The sequence below is a fragment of the Rattus norvegicus genome, chromosome 6, assembly GCF_036323735.1.
Source record: "Rattus norvegicus strain BN/NHsdMcwi chromosome 6, GRCr8, whole genome shotgun sequence".
NCBI classification, from domain to species: Eukaryota; Metazoa; Chordata; class Mammalia; order Rodentia; family Muridae; genus Rattus; species Rattus norvegicus.
This window is the reverse complement of record NC_086024.1, coordinates 126,417,610-126,440,584: the sequence shown is the minus strand read 5'-3', so window position 1 is coordinate 126,440,584 and position 22,975 is coordinate 126,417,610. Positions and strand designations below refer to the sequence as shown.

The 22,975-nt window shown below is 39.8% G+C and overlaps 1 protein-coding gene across 2 annotated transcripts in view; it reads left to right on the top strand.

The window, feature by feature from the left end:
* Catsperb (cation channel sperm associated auxiliary subunit beta) overlaps positions 1-22,975 on the top strand; it is a 378,659-nt gene that overhangs the window by 86,230 nt on the left and 269,454 nt on the right. For both annotated transcript variants that reach the window (XM_063262696.1, XM_063262695.1), the window contains exons 3-4: positions 4,916-5,004; positions 15,894-16,034. In XM_063262696.1, the coding sequence (XP_063118766.1) occupies positions 4,916-5,004; positions 15,894-16,034 (230 nt within the window). The remainder of the gene's footprint in view (positions 1-4,915; positions 5,005-15,893; positions 16,035-22,975) is intronic.

Genomic DNA, 22,975 nt, shown 5'->3' with positions numbered 1-22,975 from the left:
ATCTGTTGAGGTCTGTTTTGTGGCCAATTATATGGTCAATTTTGGAGAAGGTACCATGAGGTGCTGAGAAGAATGTATATTCTTTTGTTTTAGGATAAAATGTTGTATAGATACCTGTTAAATCCATTTGGTTCATAACTTCTGTTAGTTTCTCTATGTGTCTGTTTAGTTTCTTTTTCCATGTTCTATCCATTGATAAGAGTGGGGTGGTGAAGTCTCCCATTATTATTGTGTGAGTTGCAATGTGTGCTTTGAGCTTTAGTAAGGTTTCTTTTATGAATGCATGTTCCATTGGATTGGTAACATAGATATTTAGGATTGAGAGTTCATCTTGGTGGATTTTTCCTTTGATGAATATGAAGTGTCCTTATTTTTTGATAACTTTTGGTTGATTTTATTTGATATTACAATAGCTAATCTAGCTTGTTTCTTGGGACCATTTGCTTGGAAAATTGTTTTCCAGCCTTTTACTCTGAGGTGTAGTGTCTGTCTTTGTCTCTGAGGTGTGTTACCTATATGCAGCAAAATGCTGTGTCCTCCTTATGCATCCAGTCTGATAGTCTATGTCTTTTTATTGGGGAATTGAGTCCATTGATGTTAAGAGATACTAAAAAAAGTCAGTGTTGCTTCATATTATTTTTGTTGTTAGAGGTAGAATTATGTTTGTGTGACTATCGTGTGTGTGTGTGTGTGTGTGTGTGTGTGTGTTTAGAAGGAAGATTGTTTTCTTGCTTTTTCTAGGGTGTAGTTTCTCTCATGTGTAGGAGTTTTCAATCTATTATCTTTTGTAGGGCTGGATTTGTGGAAAGACATTGTGTAAATTTGTTTTTGTCATGGAATTTGGCTTCTCCATCTATGTTAATTGAGAGTTTTGCTGAATATAGTAGCCTGGACTGCTCTCTTGTGTTCTCTTAGGGTCTGTGTGACAACTGTCCAGGATCTTCTGGCTTTCATAGGTTCTGGTATAATTCTGATAGATCTGCCTTTATATTTTACTTGACCTTTTGCCCTTACAGTTTTTAATATTCTTTCCTTGTTTTTTGTATTTGGTGTTTTGACTATTATGTGATGGGAGGAGTTTTTTCTGGTCCACTTTGTTTGAAGTTCTTTAAGCTTCATGTATGTTCATGGGCACCTCTTTCTTTATGTTAGGGAAGTTTTCGTCTAAAATTTTGTTGAAGATATTTACTGGCCCTTTAATTTGGGAATATTCATTCTCTTTTATTCTTATTATCCTTGGGTTTGGTTTTTTATTGTGTCTTGGGTTTCTTGGATGTTTTGGATTAGGAACATTTTGTATTTTGCATTATCTTTGACTATTGTGTCAATGCTTTCTATGGTATCTTCTGCCCCTGAGATTCTCTCTTCTATCATGCTTGCATCTGTGACTCCTGACCTCTTTCCCAAGTTTTCTATCTCCAGGGTTGTCTCCCTTTGTGATTTCTTTATTGTTGCTCTCTCCATTTTTAAATCCTGGGTGGTTTTGTTCAATTCCTTTACCTGTTTAATTGTATTTTCCTGTAATTCTTTAAGGGATTTTTGTGTTCCTCTTTAAGTGCTTTTCCTTCTTTACCTGTATTGTCCTGTATTTCTTTAAGTGAGTTCACCATGTCCTTCTTAATGTCCTCTATAATCATCATGGGACCTGATTTTAAATCCAAATGTTGCTTTTTTGGTGTGCTGGGATATGGAGGACTTGCTGTGGTGGAAGAACTGGCTGATGATGCCAAGTAGCCTTGGTTTCTGTCTCTTCGGTTGTTGTGCTTGTTTCTCACCATCTGGTTATCTCTGGAGTTAGTTGGGCTTGCTGTCTCTGAGTGGAACTTGTCCCTCCTGTTTGTCTGTGAGCCTGTGATCTTAGGAGTGAGAGCACTTCTGGGAGACAACCTCTCTTTGGCCAGGATTTGGGTACAAAGGGCCTTAGTTCTTTGCACAGATGGAGACTGAAAGGATCCTGTTATAGACTGCTTGTGGTTTCTGTGTCCTGTGTGTTCCTGGCATGCCCCTCATGGGACAGTCAGTGGAGCAAAAATGGAGTCTTGCCAGTGGGCTTTGGAGTGAGAGTTCTCCTGAGAGACCAGCTCTCTCTGGGCAGGTTTTGGGTCTAGAGGGTGTTGGGCAGTCTTAGGTCTGAACACAGATGGAGACTGAAAGAATCCTTCCCCATGATCCAAGGGTCCTGTGCCCTGTGGGCTGTTGACAGGTCCCTCTTTGAACAGTTATTGGAGCAAAAGTGGGGTCTCACCTGTGAGCTTAGCAGTGAGAGCACTCCTGGGAGACCATCTCTCTCCTGGTAGGATTTGGGTAAGAAGGGCTCTGAGACAGCCTTTGCTCTGGGCACAAATGGAGACAGGAAGAATCCTGTTGTGGCTGATGTTCTTAATCTAACAAAGAATAGACCAAGAAGGGAAAAAACAAAGGATTTCATTTGATATCAATATTTTATGTAGCATTGAGATCTTTGGCAAAAGCATTAAGTTCCTAAAGAAGTGATTAAATCAATAGGCTATTGTACTATACCAACAAAATGTTACAAATTGAGATGATGTGAGAAGAGAAGGGGGGTTATGGATGATTAACAGAGGATGAGTCTATTAGAAGTTATATAGGAGGGAAATTATGGAAGATAAACACTGTTTTACTAGGTTTGAGTAGACTCAATGACATTTCTTTTTTGGTGATAGGAAAAGTAGTTTCTTTAAGCTTGAAAAAAAATCCCCGTGCCAAAGTGGCTTATGTTCAGTGTAGCATGTTCTGATCTCTTCCAACGGCACTGTGTGAACTGAAATGTTGGTGAGAGAAGGGAGTTTTGTTGCCTCTAGTTACATGTTCATTGTTATACCTGCTTAACTGTGAGCAGAACAATGAGTGCATTTAATAACTGACACTGAGACTCCAAGTTTGTCCGAGTGTCACCTTATTCTATTTGCAACAGATGATCCTTCAGAAATTACACTTTTGTGATTTCTAAAAATGTTTAAGATGTCACCTCTCTCTTTCCATCTTTCTTAGAGGCACTTATGTATTATTACCATTCTAGTGTTAAAAATCTAGTAACTCTATGCTCAGAGAGTTCCTAGAAAGATTATTCATGCAAAGGCACAGACATAGAATTTGCTTCTGTCTCTGGCCACAACATATTTTTGACTTATTATTTGCACTCCAGCATAAAAAGAGCCTGCTAGTGTGACACACAATGCTTAAAATGATACTACATTCTAAACTATCAGTTAATTTCATTGAGAAAAGCAGGAAATAACTTTTATTTGAAGAAGATCAAAGTAAATTAAAAATCTGTGCTAAGTACAGAAGTTAAGAGCATCTGGGAACATTTTGCATGGGCTTGGATTTAAGTTTACTTCAAAAGAGTGATAGAGAACCAGTTTGTTGAAAGATTGTCTGGTAGAGTAGATGGAGGTCTTCCAGACCTTTCTCCAGTCTGACAAACTGTCAGATATATTGTCAGGTATATGACTTATGAGCCCAGTGACTTGAATCTTGGTTGCTTCTTCCTAAAGAGGGCACAGTGGTACAGATGGCACAAAGTATTCTGGGAATGACATAACAAGGCTTACAAACCCCATGGGAGGCTCAACGTAGGTTTTTCAAAACAGCTAGGGTTGGTTTTTTAGTTTTTTGGGGGAGGATTGGCTTTGATTTGTTTTTTGGTTTTTGTTTTCCTTCCCTTGTTTCTACTTTTATTCATTATGCATCATAAGTGAGGTCTTTGCCCACTTTTAGCAGACAGAGAAGCAATTTGGACTTTAGAGTTAAATTATTGCTTAAAATAAGCTTGGGAACACTTTGAAGGTCAGACAATGAACATAAGTGTGCGAAGTGAAAGTGCTTTGAAAACTGCTTACCACAGCTCTCTGACACACTTTAAGCTGTATGTATCATGCTTACACTGCTATTGTTACATAGATTTAAGAACATCAAAACAATTTGTGTTACACAAGAAAATAGCAGTATAAAGTAAATTTACTCTTAGTTCTTATTAAAATCTCATCTAATCCTAATATCTCCTCTAAATCTCATTGAAATTATGACCTGCCAAAGGAAGTCACAAAAGCACCAAATCTTTTCCACATTTCAGCTTTTAATGCTCATAATAAGAGCAAGGACCAGAAGAGTCATGACCTGGTTTTTGTCACCCTCCACAAATTTGAAATCATGGTCCAGCATACCCCTTACTATATTTTAATGCTTTAACCTCTCAGAGACACATGCCTCACATGACCTTAAGAAATATTTTTTTTCCTACTGTCAGAACTACTGTTCACTTGTCAGTTTGCGTAAGGGCTGATACTGCCTTTCTATTCAAGCCATGGGTGATTTTTTAAAAGATTTATTTATTTTATGTTTATGAGTACACTGTAGCTGTCTTCAGACACACCAGAAGAGAGCATCAGATCTCATTACAGATGGATGTGAGCCACATGTGGTTGCTGGGAATTGAACTCAGGACCTCTGGAAGAGCAGTCAGTGCTCTTATCCACTGAGCCATCTCTCCATGAAAGATTTTAAGACAAGCAAATAAACAAAGTAACATCAAGTTTAATTCTTTAGCCCAATTAATTGTTTCTGATTACTGATATCATAGCTTTAAGAAGAATAAAGTGCAAAATTTGAGTTTTCTCTAAAGTCAGTGAATTCAAAATTACAATTCGGCTTTTTTTTTAATTTGGAAAATGGGAAAGTAACTTAGACATGACCTCCTATAGCCAAGGATGGCTTCTGACTATTGATCCTCCTGCCTCCACCTCTTAAGAGTGTGAAGTATAGATGAACAGCCAGCCTATACCCAGCTTTAAATTTACAGTTCTTTAAAAATGTTTTGTCAGTTTGAAAATGTGGTGCCTTTAACATAAGACTGTTTACCTTAGCCTCTTTCTCCTTTTTTTTATTTGTTTAGGTAAGGAGCGAACTTTCTTTTCTTGTTCTGGTGATGGGATCTACACAGGCCTGCATGCAATCAAGTTGTTCCTTACCACTGACAATTTGGTAAAGTCCACCAACTATGTGTATTATTATAGCTCTTTGCGATCCTTTTAAGCCCATGTAGAAAAGCTATGACAATGTACTCTCTCAAGTACCTTCCACTGTCCACATAGGAAGGTGAAGTTCTATGGAATTGTTTCCATAGTTAGATAGGGAAATATATATTCACTTAGCATTGAGCACCCTGGGTAGCTATGCTTTGTACTGCTGTAAGCAAATGATGTCTACTTTTCTTTTCTAAACCAGCTGTAACACTCTTCAACTGATGTGAATCCAATATGTTCTTTTGAAGATTGACAGAAGTAGCCTGTCAGAGAAACATACCTCATATAACCTTAAGAAATAAATTTTTCCTTGTATAACAAGGGCCATAGAGCAGTTGCAATTTTGTAGAAGGGGTGATAGGACCATTCCATTTAACTGATAGGAGATTTTTAAACAATCAAAGAAGCAAAATTAAATAAAATAGAATATTAAGGTAGTCATTGGGCAAAGGGTAACCCAATGATAGAATGTTTGTCTACTATATTCAAAGTCTTGGGTGCAACACACAAACACACACACACACACACACACACACACACACACACACACATGTAATAATTTTTTTAAGTAAAATTTTTTCAACACCCGTGTTTCCATTCCCCTTTGACTATATTTATTCTCTTGGCCTGTGTTTTCCTCCATCCAACTACAGATTTACCCACAATTCTAACCAACAAATTTGTCTTCCTGCCATTCCTGGCCTCCTTTGTTTTCACAATATATTCTTTTCAATTAAGATTTACTCATTTTATTTTCTGTGAATGAGTGTTTTCACTCCAGGTATGTATGTATATCATGACTAGTGCTAGAGAGGACAGAAGTTGTTGGATTCCGCAGAACTAGAATTACAGGTATGAGCATGCATGCGCTGAGAATGGAACCCAGGTTCTCTGCATGAGCAGCAATCCCTCCTAAGTGCTAATCCATCTCTGTGGTCCCATGCAAAGTATTATTTTCCCCATTAATTTATTTTTCACTTTACATTCCTATTGTATCCCCCCTTCCTCCCAGGCCCCAATTCACATAGTCTGGCCTTCCATTCCCCCTTTCCTTTTCAGAAGGGGAAGGAACCCCCTCAGGTACCAACACACCCTAGCATATAATGTCACTGCAGGTCTAGTGCATCCTCTCCCACTGAAGCCACATAAGTCAGCCCGGTTAAGGGCACAGGATTCAGAGGCAAACAGCAGAATCAGTGAGAGCCCTTGCTCTGATTGTTGGGGAACCTACATGAAAACCGAACTGGATATCTGCTAGATATGTGATGGGGTCCAGTCCATGTATCCTCTTTGGCTGGTGGCCCAGTCTCTGGGTGCCCACAAAGTTCCAGGTTAGTTGATTCTCTTGGTCTTCTTATGGAGTCCCTATCTGCCCTGAGTCCCTCAATCCTTTCCCCAAGTCTTCCACAAATCCCTCTGAACTCAATCTAATGTTTGGCTGTGGGTCTCTGCATCTGTTTTCATCAGCTGCTGAGTGGAACTTCTCAGAAGACAGTTTTGCTAGGTTCCTGACTCCAACTGTTATTAAAAGTGTCATGGACCTTCTGCTTTACACTGGCTCCCAGTTTCAGACACTGGGCTCTGGCTCTCCACCCACTCAAACCACACCTGAGGCAGCCTGATCCCCGGGATCGCTGACACACCCAGGATCTCAGGATCACAGGATCATAGAGACAGCTGGACTCCCAGGAGTTCCAATACAACCAGAATCACAGGCTCACAGGCTCACAGCAAGTCCAGTTAGCACCAGAGAAATCCAGATGGTGAGACGCTAGCCCAAAAATGTAAGCAACAGAAACCAATGCTACTTGGCAATATCAGAACCTAGTTCCCCCACCACAGGAAACCCTGAATGATGCAACACACCAGAAAAGCAAGATTCAGATCTAAAATTCCATCTCATTAAGATATAGAACATAATTCCCTTAAAGAAATATAGGAGTACACATGTAAACAAGTAGAAGCCCTTAAAGAAGAAACACATAAATCTAGAAATGTAGGAAAAACAATCATGTAGATGAAGGAATTGAACAAAATCATCCAAGATTGAAAAATTGAAATATAAACATTAAAGAAAACACAAAGGGAGACAACCCTGGAAATGTAAAACCTAGAAAAGAGAGCAGGAGTCATAGATGCAAGCATCACCAAGACAATACAAGAGAAACAAGAGAGACTCACATGAAGAAGATACCAAAGACGACATTGACACAACAGTGAAAGAAGATACAAAAAAACATAAATTCCCTAACTCAAAATATTCAAGAAATTCAGGACACAGTGAAAAGACCAAGCCTAAGAATAATAGGTAGAAAAGAGAGCGAAGATTACCAACTTTAAGGTCAGGTAAACATCTTCAATAAAATTGTAGAAGAAAACTTCCCAAACCTAAAGAGAGAGATGAGCCTACAGAAGATCAATCAGATGAGACCAGAAAAGAAATTTCTCCCATCACATAGTAGTCACAACACCAAATGCAGAGATCAAAGAAAGAATGTTAAAAGTGGTAAGGCAAAAAGTCAATTAACATATAAAGCCAGACCCAACAGAATTACATTAGACTTCTCAACAGAGACTCTAAAGTCAGAAGATCCTGGGCAGATGTCATACAGACCCTAAGGGAAAAATAATGCCAGCCCAGCTACTATACTCAGCAAAACACTCTATTACTGTAGATGGAGAAACCAAGATATTCCATGATAAAACCAAATTTAAACTATCATTCCACCAATCCAGACCTGTAGAGGTTGATAGAAGGAAAACTCCAATACAGTGAAGGAAACTACACCCAAGAAAATCAAGAAATTAATCCCACAAAAAAATCCAAAAGAAGACAACCACATTAGCATAATCCTACCTCTAACAAAAATAGCAGGAAGCAACAATCATTGCACCTTAGTATCTCTCAACATCACTGAACTTGATTCCTCAATAAAAAGACATATGCTAACAGATTGAATATGAAAACAGGACCCAGCATTTTGCTGCATACAGGAAACATATCTCAGTGACAATGACAGATACTATCTCAAAGTAAGTGGCTGGGAACTTTTCCAAGCAAATGGTCCCATGAAACAAGCTTGAGTAGCTATTCTAATAGCCAATAAAATAGACTATCAACCAAACGTTTTCAAAAAAAGCAGGGGAAGTACATTACATATCATCAATGGAAAAACCCACCAAGATGAACTCTCAATTCTGAACATCTATGCCCCAAATGCAAGGGTATCCACATTTGTAAAGGAGACATTACTAAAGCTCGAAGCACACATTGAACCTCACACAATAATGGTGGGAGGCTTCAACATCCCACTTTCATCAATGGACAGATAATGGAAACAGAAACTAAACAGATACATAGTGAAACTAACAGAAGTTATGAACCAAATGGATTTAACAGATATCTACAGAACACTTCACCCTAAAACAAAAGATTATACCTTCTTCTCAAAGCCTCATAGTATCTTTTCCAAAATTGACCATATAATCAGACACAAGACAAGTCTCAATAGATACAATAACATTAAATTAATACTATGTATTCTATTGGGCCAGTATGGACTAAGGCTGGCCTTCAATAACAACAAAAACAACAGAAACTCCATGTATACATGGAAGCTAGTAGTATCAAGGGAATGGTTCTTCACCAAAATGGGGTTGGTCCCAAGTTGAGCCAATCATTGGTTGACTATTCCTTTCTTCTCTGCTCCATCTTTTTCTCTGCACACTTGTAGGCAGGGAAATATTGGGACAAAGGTTTTGTGATTGTTTGGTATCCTTATCCCTTCAGTGGGAGTCCTACGTGGCCACAGGATATCTGTTGTTTTGTTTTGTTTTGTTTTGTTTATTTGCACTTTCTGGCTATTAGGAATAAAGCTGGTATGAGCATAGTTGAATAAATATACTTGTGGTATGGTAGAGCGTCTTTCAGGTATATGCCCAGGTGTAGGGTAGCTGAATGTTGAGGTAGAACTATTGACCATTTTCTGAGAAATCACAAAATGGATTTCCAGAATGGTCATACAAGTTTGCATCCCCACCAACAATACTCCCCTGGTTCCAAATTCTCATTAGCATGTGCTGTCACTTGAGTTTTTTTTTCTTAGCCATTTTTTGGGTATAAGATGGAAACTCAAATTGATTTTGATTTGTAGGTCTCTGATGACTAAAGACATTGAACATTTCGTTATGTTTTCCTAGGCCATTAGAGATTTGTCTGTTGAAATCATTCTGTTAGAGCTTTTCCCCATTTTTTAGATTGGACTAGTTAGATTTTTGGTGTCTAATATCTTGAATCTGTTTTTATTATGAATATTAGTCCCTGTTGTATGTAGGATTGGTGAAGATCTGTTCACATACTGTAGGCTGGCATTGACAAAATATTCTTAAAGTGGGATAAGCAACAGATAAATCTCAGTGTCTATGCTTTTCTGTAAAATTCATGTTTCATGATATAATATTTCTGCATCCCTTGAATACAAGAGCACATCAAAACAATCATTCACCATGATCAAGTAGGCTTCATCCCAGGCATGCAGGGATGGTTTAATATACGGAAAACCATCAACGTTATCCATTATATAAACAAACTGAAAGATAAAAACCACATGATCATTTCATTAGATGCTGAGAAAGCATTTGACAAAATTCAACACCCCTTCATGATAAAAGTCCTGGAAAGAATAGGAATTCAAGGCCCATACTTAACATAGTAAAAGCCATATACAGCAAACCAGTCGCTCACATTAAACTAAATGGAGAGAAACTTGAAGCAATCCCACTAAAATCAGGGACTAGACAAGGCTGCCCACTCTCTCCCTACTTATTCAATATAGTTCTTGAAGTTCTATCCAGAGCAATCAGACAACAAAAGGAGATCAAAGGGATACAGATTGAAAAAGAAGAAGTCATATATCACTATTTGCAGATGATATAATAGTATATTTAAGTGATCCCAAAAGTTCCACCAGAGAACTACTAAAGCTGATAAACAACTTCAGCAAAGTGGCTGGGTATAAAATTAACTCAAATAAATCAGTAGCTTTCCTCTACACAAAAGAGAAACAAGTGGAGAAAGAAATTAGGGAAATGACACCCTTCATAATAGTCCCAAATAATATGAGGTACCTCGGTGTGACTTTAACCAAGCAAGTAAAAGATTGGCGCGATAAGAACTTCAAGCCTCTAAAGAAAGAAATTGAAGATGACCTCAGAAGATGGAAAGATCTCCCATGCTCATGGATTGGTAGGATTAATATAGTAAAAATGGCCATTTTACCAAAAGCCATCTACAGATTCAATGCAATCCCCATCAAAATACCAATCCAATTCTTCAAAGAGTTAGACAGAACAATTTGCAAATTCATCTGGAATAACAAAAAACCCAGGATAGCTAAAACTATCCTCAACAATAAAAGGACGTCAGGGAGAATCACTATCCCTGAACTCAAGCAGTATCACAGAGCAATAGTGATAAAAACTGCATGGTATTGGTACAGAGACAGACAGATAGACCAGTGGAATAGAATTGAAGACCCAGAAATGAACGCACACACATATGGTCACTTGATTTTTGACAAAGGAGCCAAAGCCATCAAATGGAAAAAAGATAGCATTTTCAGCAAATGGAGCTGGTTCAACTGGAGGTAAGCATGTAGAAGAATGCAGATTGATCCATGCTTATCACCCTGTCCAAGTGGATCAAGGACCTCCACATCAAACCAGGTACACTCAAACTACCAGAAGAAAAAGTAGGGAAGTATCTCGAACACATGGGCACTGGAGAAAATTTCCTGAACAAAACACCAATGGCTTATGTTCTAAGATCAAGAACTGACAAATGGCATCTCATAAAACTACAAAGCTTCTGTAAGGCAAAGGACACTGTGGTTAGGACAAAACGGCAACCAACAGCTTGAGAAAAGATCTTTACCAATCCTACAGCTGATAGAGGGCTTATATCCAAAATATACAAGGAACTCAAGAAGTTAGAACACAGGGAGACAAATAAAAAAAATAATAAAATGTAAAAAAAAAAAAATAAATAAAAAATAAAAAAAATGGGGTTCAGAGCTAAACAAAGAATTCACAGCTGAGGAATGCCGAATGAGAAACACCTAAAGAAATGTTCAACATCTTTAGTCATAAAGGAAATGCAAATCAAAACAACCCTGAGATTTCACCTCACACCAGTGAGAATGACTAAGATCAAAAACTCAGATGACAGCAGATGCTGGCGAGGATGTGGAGAAAGAGGAACACTCCTCCATTGTTGGTGGGATTGCAGACTGGTACAACCATTCTGGAAATCTGGAGGTTCCTCAGAAAATTGGACATTGAACTACCTGAGGACCCAGCTATACCTCTCTTGGGCATATACACAAAAGATGCCCCAACATATAACAAAGACATGTGCTCCACTATGTTCATAGCAGCCTTATTTATGATAGCCAGAAGCTGGAAAGAACCCAGATGCCCTTCAACAGAGGAATGGATACAGAAAATGTGGTACATCTACACAATGGAATATTACTCAGCTATCAAAAACAATGACTTTATGAAATTCATAGGCAAATGGAGGGAACTGGAAAATATCATCCTGAGTGAAGTGACACAATCACAGAAAAACACACGTGGTATGCACTCATTGATAAGTGGATATTAGCCCAAATGCTTGAATTACCCTAGATGCACAGAATACATGAAACTCAAGAAGGATGACCAAAATGCAAGTGCTCCACTCCTTCTTTAAAAGGGGAACAAGAATACCCTTGGGAGGGAATAGGGAGGCAAAGTTTAGAACAGAGGCAGAAGGAACACCTATTCAGAGCCTGCCCCACATGTGGCCCATACATATACAGCCACCAAACTAGGTAAGATGCATGAAGCAAAGAAGTTCAGGCTGACAGGAACTGGATGTAGATCTCTCCTGAGAGACACAGCCAGAATACAGCAAATACAGAGGCGAATGCCAGCAGCAAACCACTGAACTGAGAATGGGACCCCTCTTAAAGGAATCAGAGAAAGGACTATAGGAACTTGAAGGGGCTTGATACCTCATATGAACAACAATGCCAAGCAATCAGAGCTTCCAGGGACCAAGCCACTACCCAAAGACTATACATGGACTGACCCTGGGCTCCAACCCCATAGGTAGCAATGAATAGTCTAGTAAGAGCACCAGTGGAAGGGGAAGCCCTTAAGTCCTGCCAAGACTGGACCCCCAGTGAACGTGATTTTTGGGGGGAGGGTGGTAATGAAGGGAGGATGGGGAGGGGAACACCTGTATAGAAGGGGAGGGAAGAGGCTAGGGAGATGTTGGCCTGGAAACCTGGAAGGGGAATAACAATCGAAATGTAAATAAGAAATACTCAAGTTAATAAAGATGAAAAACAAACAAACAAACAAAAAAAAAACCAAAAAACCATTACAGCAGGTCCCCTGCATCTGAGACACCGCCGGACCTGAAGGGACCAACCAGATAAACAGTTCTCTGCACCCAAACCCCGTGGGAGGGAGAGCTAAACCTTCAGAGAGGCAGACACACCTGCAAAACGAGAAGAGACTACACTCTGCCCACATTACTGATTCCAGAGGAAAACACCAAAGGCCATCTGGAACCCTGGTGCACAGAAGCTCCCGGAAAGGGCGGAGCAGGTCCTCCTGGTTGCTGCCCCCTCGGAGAGCTCATAAGCAACACCCCACAAGCAAACTTGAGCCTCGGGACCACAGGTAAGACCAACCTTCATGCTCCAAGCGACCTGCCTGGTAAACACAGGACACAGGCCCACAGGAACAGCTGAAGACCTGTAGATAGGAAAAACTACACGCCTGAAAGCAGAACACTCTATTCCCATAACTGACTGAAAGAAAACAGGAAAACAGGTCTACAGCACTCCTGACACACAGGTGTATAGGACAGTCTAGCCACTGTCAGAAATAGCAGAACAAGGTAACACTAGAGATAATCTGATGGCGAGAGGCAAACACAGGAACCCAAGCAACAGAAACCAAGACTATATGGCATCATAGGAGCCCAATTCTCCCACCAAAGCAAACACGGAATATCCAAACACACCAGAAAAGCAAGATCTAGATTCAAAATCATATGTGATCATGGTGCTGGAGGACTTCAAGAAAGACATGAAGAACTCCCTTAGAGAAACGAAGGAAAACATAAATAAAAAAGCAGAAGCCTACAGAGAGGAATCACAAAAATCCCGGAAAGAATTCCAGGAAAACACAATCAAACAGTTGAAGGAATTAAAAATGGAAATAGAAACAATCAAGAAAGAACACATGGAAACAACCCTGGATATAGAAAACCAAAGGAAGAGACAAGGAACCATAGATACAAGCATCACCAACAGAATACAAGAGATAGAAGAGAGAATCTCAGGAGCAGAAGATTCCATAGAAATCATCGACTCAACTGTCAAAGATAATGTAAAGTGGAAAAAGCTACTGGTCCAAAACATACAGGAAATCCAGGACTCAATGAGAAGATCAAACCTAAGGATAATAGGTATAGAAGAGAGTGAAGACTCCCAGCTCAAAGGACCAGTAAATATCTTCAACAAAATCATAGAAGAAAACTTCCCTAACCTAAAGAAAGAGATACCCATAAGCATACAAGAAGCCTACAGAACTCCAAATAGATTGGACCAGAAAAGAAACTCCTCCCGTAACATAATACTCAAAACACCAAATGCACAAAATAGAGAAAGATATTAAAACCAGTAAGGGAAAAATCTCAAGTAACATATAAAGGCAGACCTATCAGAATCACACCAGACTTTTCGCCAGAGACTATGAAAGCCAGAAGATCCTGGACAGATGTCATACAGACCCTAATAGAACACAAATGCCAGCCCAGGTTACTGTATCCTGCAAAACTCTCAATTAACATAGATGGAGAAACCAAGATATTCCATGACAAAATCAAATTTACACAATATCTTTCTACAAATCCAGCACTACAAAGGATAATAAATGGTAAAGCCCAACATAAGGAGGCAAGCTATATCCTAGAAGAAGCAAGAAACTAATCATCTTAGCAACAAAACAAAGAAAAGAAAAGCACACAAACATAACCTCACATCCAAATATGAATATAACAGGAAGCAATAATCTCTATTCCTTAATATCTCTCAACATCAATGGTCTCAACTCCCCAATAAAAAGACATAGATTAACGAACTGGATACGCAATGAGGACCCTGCATTCTGCTGCCTACAGGAAACAAACCTCAGAGACAAAGACAGACACTACCTCAGAGTGAAAGGCTGGAAAACAATTTTCCAAGCAAATGGTCTGAAGAAGAAAGCTGGAGTAGCCATTCTAATATTGAATAAAATCAATTTTCAACTAAAAGTCATCAAAAAAGATAAGGAAGGACACTTGATATTCATCAAAGGAAAAATCCATCAAGATGAACTCTCAATCCTAAATATCTATGCTCCAAATACAAGGGCACCTACATACGTAAAAGAAACCTTGCTAAAGCTCAAAACACACATTGCACCTCACACAATAATAGTGGGAGATTTCAACACCCCACTCTCATCAATGGACAGATCATGGAAACAGAAATTAAACAGAGACGTAGACAGACTAAGAGAAGTCATGAACCAAATGGACTTAACGGATATTTATAGAACATTCTATCCTAAAGCAAAAGCTTCTCAGCTCCTCATGGTACTTTCTCCAAAATTGACCATACAATTGGTCAAAAAACGGGCCTCCAAATGCTTGAATTACCATAGATCCATAGAACACATGAAAGTCAAGACGGATGATCAAAATGTGAATGCTTCACTCCTTCTTTAAAAGGGGAACAAGAATGCCCTGGGCAGGGAATAGAGAGGCAAAGATTAAAACAGACACAGAAGGAACACCCATTCAGAGCCTGCCCCACATGTGGCCCATACATATACAGCCACTCAATTAGACAAGATGGATGAAGCAAAGAAGTGCAGGCCGACAGGAGCCAGATGTAGATCGCTCCTGAGAGACACAGCCAGAATACAGCAAATACAGAGGCAAATGCCAGCAACAAACCACTGAACTGAGAATAGGACCCCCGTTGAAGGAATCAGAGAAAGAACTGGAAGAGCTTGAAGGGGCTCGAGACCCCTTATGAACAACAATGCCAAGCAACCAGAGCTTCCAGGGACTAAGCCACTACCTAAAGACTATACATGGACTGACCCTGGGCTCTGACCTCATAGGTAGCAATGAATATCCTAGTAAGAGCACCAGTGGAAGGGGAAACCCTTGGTCCTGCTAAGACTGAACCCCCAGTGAACGTGATTGTTGGGGGGAGGGCGACAATGGGGGGAGGATGGGGAGGGGAACACCCAGAAGGAAGAGGAGGGGGAGGGGTTAGGGGGATGTTTGCCCGGAAACCGGGAAAGGGAATAACACTTGAAATGTAAATAAGTAATACTCAAGTTAATAAAAAATTTTTTTTTAAAAACAACAACAAAAAAATCAAGAAACTGGGACATGGACAATAATTTACTTTCCTTTTTACTTTCTTCGAAAACAGCTCATTTTTTCTACATGTATGACTAGATCGTTTTCTTTCTGAGTTTGAAAAATATAAGCTTACCATTTTTATGACTAAGAATGCTTTCATAAGGATGAGGAGAAAATCCTTGGGACAATTAATAAGTCACTGAGTTCTGAGGACATACTTATTAACAGATTTCCCCCATTGAGGTGGTACTCATTAATGGTAGCAGTCTTTAACAGCAATTTACTTTTCACAAATTTCCCCTCAGTAGTGTATTAAGCTTCTTAATATCTCGGTCTCATTGTTTGTTATGTTTCTTTCTTTACTAAAGAAAGTCTACTGTTTCTTCAAAAATGAAAACCAAAGTCCTTCACAGAAAATTTTGGGTCTTTTTACATCAGGAGGCCTTGCTCCCAACATGATAATTATGAACAGTACATACTATGGAACCTACCATTTTAAATTATCTCCGGTAATTATATTTTATTTTATTCTATGATATGTTATTGAGAAGAAGCACACTCTTTCTTGCTGAATGCCTTTTTACAAGTTAAAAATCAGTAATGTTGTATCTCAACAAATATTTTAAATCCAATAATACATTGTGATATGATATGCTATTGATTTTTCTAATAACTAGAACATAATTATAATGATGATAGTTTTCTGAGAAACCTCCAAATTGATTTTCAAAGTGACTGTACAAGTTTGACTCTTACCAGTGAATGGAGGAGTTTCCCCCTTGCTCCACATCCTCATCAGCATCTACTATCTCGTGAGTTTTTGATCTTAGCCATTCCGATAGGTATAAGAAGGAACCTCATAGTTGTTTTGATTTGCATTTACCTGATCATTAAGGTCTTTGAACATTTCTTTTAGAACTTCATGGCCATTCAATCAGAGAGCAGGCAGCAAGTGGACAGAGCCCCAGGGTGCTTTAGTTATGTTTTTAGTGTAGTCCAGGACCTTATATTGAGGAGGATTTTTTTGTTTGATTTTTGTACTGATTTTAGCATCTCTGTTGAAAACTATACTAGTGCTTTGATCTGCATGTCTAACCCTTATGTTAATACCATGTGATCTTAATATCGTGGCATTGTGTTAAATTTTGAAGAAACCTCAATTCATTTTTTCTCAATTGACTGGTTTTGCCTAGTCTGAGTCCCTTTGCTTTCCTTAGTTTTAGGATAACACTGCCAGTGACTACAAAATAGCCTGCTTGGACTGTGTTCAATCTGAAAATAAAGTTGGTTGACAATGTCATTTTTATAACATAGACTTTCCAACTGATAAACCATGAGACATCATTCTGTTTATTTAGATCTCCTTTGATATCTGCCAACAATGCCGTGCAGGCATCAAGAGTGTCCATTTATATTTACGCTGTTAAATCTATTCCTCACATTTTATTTCTGTGTACATTTTTTACAACTTTGCTTAACATTTTGTGATGTGACTTCTAACATTTTTTTTTTTTGGTCTTTTTTTTCGGAGCTGGGGACCGAACCCAGGGCCTTGTGCTTCCTAGGCAAGCGCTCTACCACTGAGCTAAATCCCCAGCCCCCGACTTCTAACATTTTTAATTAGTCACCTAAGTTTTGAAAGGTAGTTTTGGGGCTGGGGATTTAGCTCAGTGGTAGAGCGCTTGCCTAGGAAGCGCAAGGCCCTGGGTTCGGTTCCCAGCTCCGCAAAAAAAAAAAAAAAAAAAAAAAAAAAAAAAAAAAAAGAAAGGTAGTTTTATCAGGTGTACCATTTCTCACTGACTTAATTTCCTTTCAGCACTTGCAACACCCCATTCTAAGAAGTTGGCTTTAGATTTTAACCATTCTCTCCGTATGTAATGTCACTCTTCTCTGAACATGTTTAAATTGTTCTCATTCTACCTTCCTGCCTGGATATCTGAGCACCATATTTTGTGTCCGCCAAATGTGGAAAGCCTTGAATAATTATTTCTGCATTGTTTGTTGCTCTTGGTTTGATTTCTTCTTAGGACTCTAAGTATACAAATTTTGGAAGGCAAGATGTTTTCACACAAGTTTCTGCAATGATTAGATTTCTTTAGACATTTTCATTTTTTTAAGTTTAACTGATACATAAAGATATAAATATTGTACAATATTTTTAATATCAGATGGTATTTCTTTTTCATTTTTATTGGATAGATTATGTATTTACATTTCAAATTTTATCCTGTTTCCCAATTTCACCCTCTTCCATCCCTCCTTCCCCTACTTCTTTGGGAATGCCCCTTTCCACCATCCCACTCCCAGCTCAACACCCTGGCATTCTCCTACACTTGGAAAAATAGTCTTCACAGGACCAAGGGCTTCTCCTTTTATTGGTGCCAGACAATGCCACCCTCTGCTACATATGCAGCTGGATCCATGATTCCCCTCAGGTGTATTCTTTGTTTGGTAGTTTGGTCCCTGAGATCTCTGGGGGGTCTGGTTGGTTGATATTGTTCTTCTTCCTTTGAGGTTGCAAACCCCTTCACCTCCTTCAGTCTTTTCTCTAACTCCTCCATTGGGTCCTCATACTCAGTCTGATGGTTAGCTGCAGTCATCTTAATCTGATTCAGTAAGGTACTGCCATAGCCTCTCAGAAAGCATCCATATCAGGCTCCTGTCAGCAAGCACTTTTGACATCACCAATAGAGACTGGGTTTGGTGACTGCATATGTGATGGATCCCCAGGTGGAACAGGCTCTGGATGGCCTTTCCTTCAGCCTTTGCTGTACTCTTTGTCCCTGTATTTCCTCTTGTGAGTATTCTGTTCTCCCTTCTAAGGAGAGGGGACATCTTTCTTCATGAGCTTCATATGGTCTGTGAATTGTATCTTGGATATTCCAAGCTTTGGGGCTAATATCCACTTATCAGTGAGTCTTTAATTTCTTTCTTTATTTATTCCTTGACCAGGTTATCATTGAGTAGAGCATTGTTCAATTTCCAAGTATATGTGGGCATTCTTCCTTGATTGTTATTGAAGACCAGTTTTAGGCCGTGGTGGTCCGATAGCACGCATGGGATTATTTCTATCTTTCTGTACCTGTTGAGGCCCGTTTTTTGACCAATTATATGGTCAATTTTGGAGAAAGTACCATGAGGAGCTGAGAAGAAGGTATATACTTTTGCTTTAGGATAGAATGTTCTATAAATATCCGTTAAGTCCATTTGGCTCATGACTTCTCTTAGTCTGTCGACATCACTGTTTAATTTCTGTTTCCATGATCTGTCCATTGATGAGAGTGGTGTGTTGAAATCTCCCACTATTATTGTGTGAGGTGCAATGTGTGTTTTGAGCTTTAGTAAGGTTTCTTTTACGTATGTAGGTGCCCTTGTATTTGGAGCATAGATATTTAGGATTGAGAGTTCATCTTGGTGGATTTTTCCTTTGATGAATATGAAGTGTCCTTCCTTATCTTTTTTGATGACTTTTAGTTGAAAATTGATTTTATTCGATATTAGAATGGCTACTCCAGCTTGCTTCTTCTGACCATTTGCTTGGAAAATTGTTTTCCAGCCTTTCACTCTGAGGTAATGTCTGTGTTTGTCTCTGAGGTGTGTTTCCTGTAGGCAGCAGAATGCAGGGTCCTCGTTGCGTATCCAGTTTGTTAATCTATGTCTTTTTATTGGGGAGTTGAGGCCATTGATGTTGAGAGATATTAAGGAATAGTGATTATTGCTTCCCGTTATATTCATATTTGGATGTGAGGTTATGTTTGTGTGCTTTCATTCTCTTTGTTTTGTTGCCAAGACGATTAGTTTCTTGCTTCTTCTAGGGTATAGCTTGCCTCCTTATGTTGGGCTTTACCATTCATTATCCTTTGTAGTGCTGGATTTGTAGAAAGATATTGTGTAAATTTGGTTTTGTCATGGAATATCTTGGTTTCTCCATCTATGTTAATTGAGAGTTTTGCAGGATATAGTAACCTGGGCTGGCATTTGTGTTCTCTTAGGGTCTGTATGACATCAGTCCAGGATCTTCTGGCCTTCATAGTTTCTGGCGAGAAGTCTGGTGTGATTCTGATAGGTCTGCCTTTATATGTTACTTGACCTTTTTCCCTTACTGCTTTTAATATTCTTTCTTTATTTTGTGCGTTTGGTGTTTTGACTATTATGTGACGGGAGGTGTTTCTTTTCTGGTCCAATCTATTTGGAGTTCTGTAGGCTTCTTGTATGCCTATGGGTATCTCTTTTTTTAGGTTAGGGAAGTTTTCTTCTATGATTTTGTTGAAGATATTTACTGGTCCTTTGAGCTGGGAGTCTTCACTCTCTTCTATACCTATTATCCTTATGTTTGATCTTCTCATTGAGTCCTGGATTTCCTGTATGTTTTGGACCAGTAGTTTTTTCCGCTTTACATTATCTTTGACAGTTGAGTCAATGATTTCTATGGAATCTTCTGCTCCTGAGATTCTCTCTTCCATCTCTTGTATTCTGTTGGTGAAGCTTGTATCTACAGCTCCTTGTCTCTTCTTTTGGTTTTCTATATCCAGGGTTGTTTCCATGTGTTCTTTCTTGATTGCTTCTATTTCCATTTTTAATTCCTTCAACTGTTTGATTGTGTTTTCCTGGAATTCTTTCAGGGATTTTTGCGATTCTTTCAGGGATTTTTGCGATTCCTCTCTGTAGGCTTCTACTTGTTTATTAATGTTTTCCTGTGTTTCCCCAAGGGAGTTCTTCATGTCTTTCTTGAAGTCCTCCAGCATCATGATCAAATATGATTTTGAAACTAGATCTTGCTTTTCTGGTGTGTTTGGATATTCCATGTTTGTTTTGGTGGGAGAATTGTGCTCCGATGGTGCCATGTAGTCTTCGTTTCTGTTGCTTGGGTTCCTGTGCTTGCCTCTCGCCATCAGATTATCTCTAGTGTTACTTTGTTCTGCTATTTCTGACAGTGGCTAGACTGTCCTATAAGCCTGTGTGTCAGGATTGCTGTAGACCTGTTTTCCTGTTTTCTTTCAGCCAGTTATGGGGACAGAGTGTTCTGCTTTCGGGCGTGTAGTTTTTCCTCTCTACAGGTCTTCAGCTGTTCCTGTGGGCCTGTGTCTTGAGTTCACCAGGCAGCTTTCTTGCAGCAGAAAAGTTGGTCTTACCTGTGGTCCCGAGACTCAAGTTCGCTCGTGGGGTGCTGCCCACGGGCTCTCTGCAGCGGCAGCAACCAGGAAGACCTGTGCCGCCCCTTCCGGGAGCTTCAGTGCACCAGGGTTCCAGATGGCCTTTGGTGTTTTCCTCTGGCGTCCGAGATGTGTGTGCAGAGAGCAGTCTCTTCTGGTTTCCCAGGCTTGTCTGCCTCTCTGAAGGTTTAGCTCTCCCTCCCACGGGATTTGGGTGCAGAGAACTGTTTATCCGGTCTGTTTCCTTCAGGTTCCGGTGGTGTCTCAGGCAGGGGTCCAAGCCAGGTCAGTCCATCAACAGGGTCTCGAGGGAGGCAGTGAGTCCCATGTGTTCTTTCTTGATTGCTTCTATTTCCATTTTTTATTCCTTCAACTGTTTGATTGTGTTTTCCTGGAATTCTTTCCGGGATTTTTGTGATTCCTCTCTGTAGGCTTCTGCTTTTTTATTTATGTTTTCCTTCATTTCCCTAAGGGAGTTCTTCATGTCTTTCTTGAAGTCCTCCAGCATCATGATCAAATATGATTTTAAAACTAGATCTTGCTTTTCTGGTGTGTTTGGATATTCCATGTTTGTTTTGGTGGGAGAATTGGGCTCCGATGGTGCGATGTAGTCTTGGTTTCTGTTGCTTGGGTTCCTGCGCTTGCCTCTCGCCATCAGATTATCTCTAGTGTTACTTTGTTCTGCTATTTCTGACAGTGGCTAGACTGTCCTATACACCTGTGTGTCAGGAGTGCTGTAGACCTGTTTTCATGTTTTCTTTCAGCCAGTTATGGGGACAGAGTGTTCTGCTTTCGGGCGTGTAGTTTTTCCTATCTGCAGGTCTTCAGCTGTTCCTGTGGGCCTGTGTCTTGAGTTCACCAGGCAGGTCACTTGCAGCAGAAAAATTGGTCTTACCTGTGGTCCCGAGGCTCAAGTTTGCTCACGGGGTGCTGCCCACGAGCTCTCTGCGGCGGCAGCAACCAGGAAGATATGCGCCGCCCTTTCCGGAAGCTTCTGTGCACTAGGGTTCCAGATGGCGTTTGGTGTTTTCCTGTGGCGTCTGGATGTGTGCAGAGTGCAGTCTCTTCTGGTTTCCCAGGCGTGTCTGCCTCTCTGTAGGTTTAGCTCTCTCTCCCACGGGATTTGGGTGCAGAGAACTGTTTATCCGGTCTGTTTCCTTCAGGTTCCGGCGGTGTCTCAGGCGCAGGGGTCCTGCCGCTCCTGGGCCCTCCCCTAGGGGAACCCAGAGGCCTTATACAGTTTCCTCTTGGGCCAGGGATGTGGGCAGGGGTGGGCAGTGTTGGTGGTCTTCTCTGCTCTGCAGCCTCAGGAGTGCCCACCTGACCAGGCGGTGAGGTCTCTCTCCCACGGGGTTTGGGAGCAGAGCAGGATGATATTTTCTATATCCATCCATTTGCATAGGAATTTGATGTAGTCATTGTTTTTAATAGCTGAGTACTTCATTGTGTAAATGTACCACATTTTCTGTATTCATTCCTTTGTTGAAGGACATCTGGGTTCTTTCCAGCTTCTGACTGTTATAAATAAACCTCCTATAAACATAGTGAAGCATGTGTACTTGTTACATGTTGGAACATCTTTTGGGTATGTGCTGAGGAATGGTATAACTGGGTCCTCAGATAGTGCAGTGTCCAGTTTTCTCAGGAACCTCCAAACTGATTTCCAGAGTGGTTGTACCAGCTTGCAATCCCACCAGCAATGGAGAAGTGTTCCTCTTTCTCGACATCCTTGCCAGCATCTGCTGTCACCTGAGTTTGATCTTAGCTATTCCCTGATGAGTAAGGATGTTGAACATTTCTTTAGGTGATTCTCAGTCATTCAATATTCCTCAGTTGAGAATTCTTTGTTTTGCTCCATACCCCATTTTAAATATAATTATTTGGTTCTCTAGAGTCTAACTTCCTGAGTTCTTTGTATATATTGGATATTAGCCCTAGATGAAATGTAGGATTGATAAAGATCTTTTTCCAATCTTGTAATTGACACTGTCCTATGCATTACAGAAGCTTTGCAATATTGTGAGGTCCCATTTGTTGATTCTTGGTCTTAGAGCATAAGCCATTAGTGTTCTCTTCAGGAAATGTTCCCCTGTACCTATGTGTTCCAGGCTCTTCCCCACTTTCTCTTCTGTTAGATTCAGTGTATCTAGTTTCATGTGGAGGTCCTAGATCCATCTGAACTTGGGCTTTGTACAAAAAAAAAAAAAAAGAAAATAAAAATGGATTGATTTGCATTCTTCTACATGCTGACCACCAGTTAAACCAGCACCATTTGTTGAAAAAGCTGTCTTTATCCA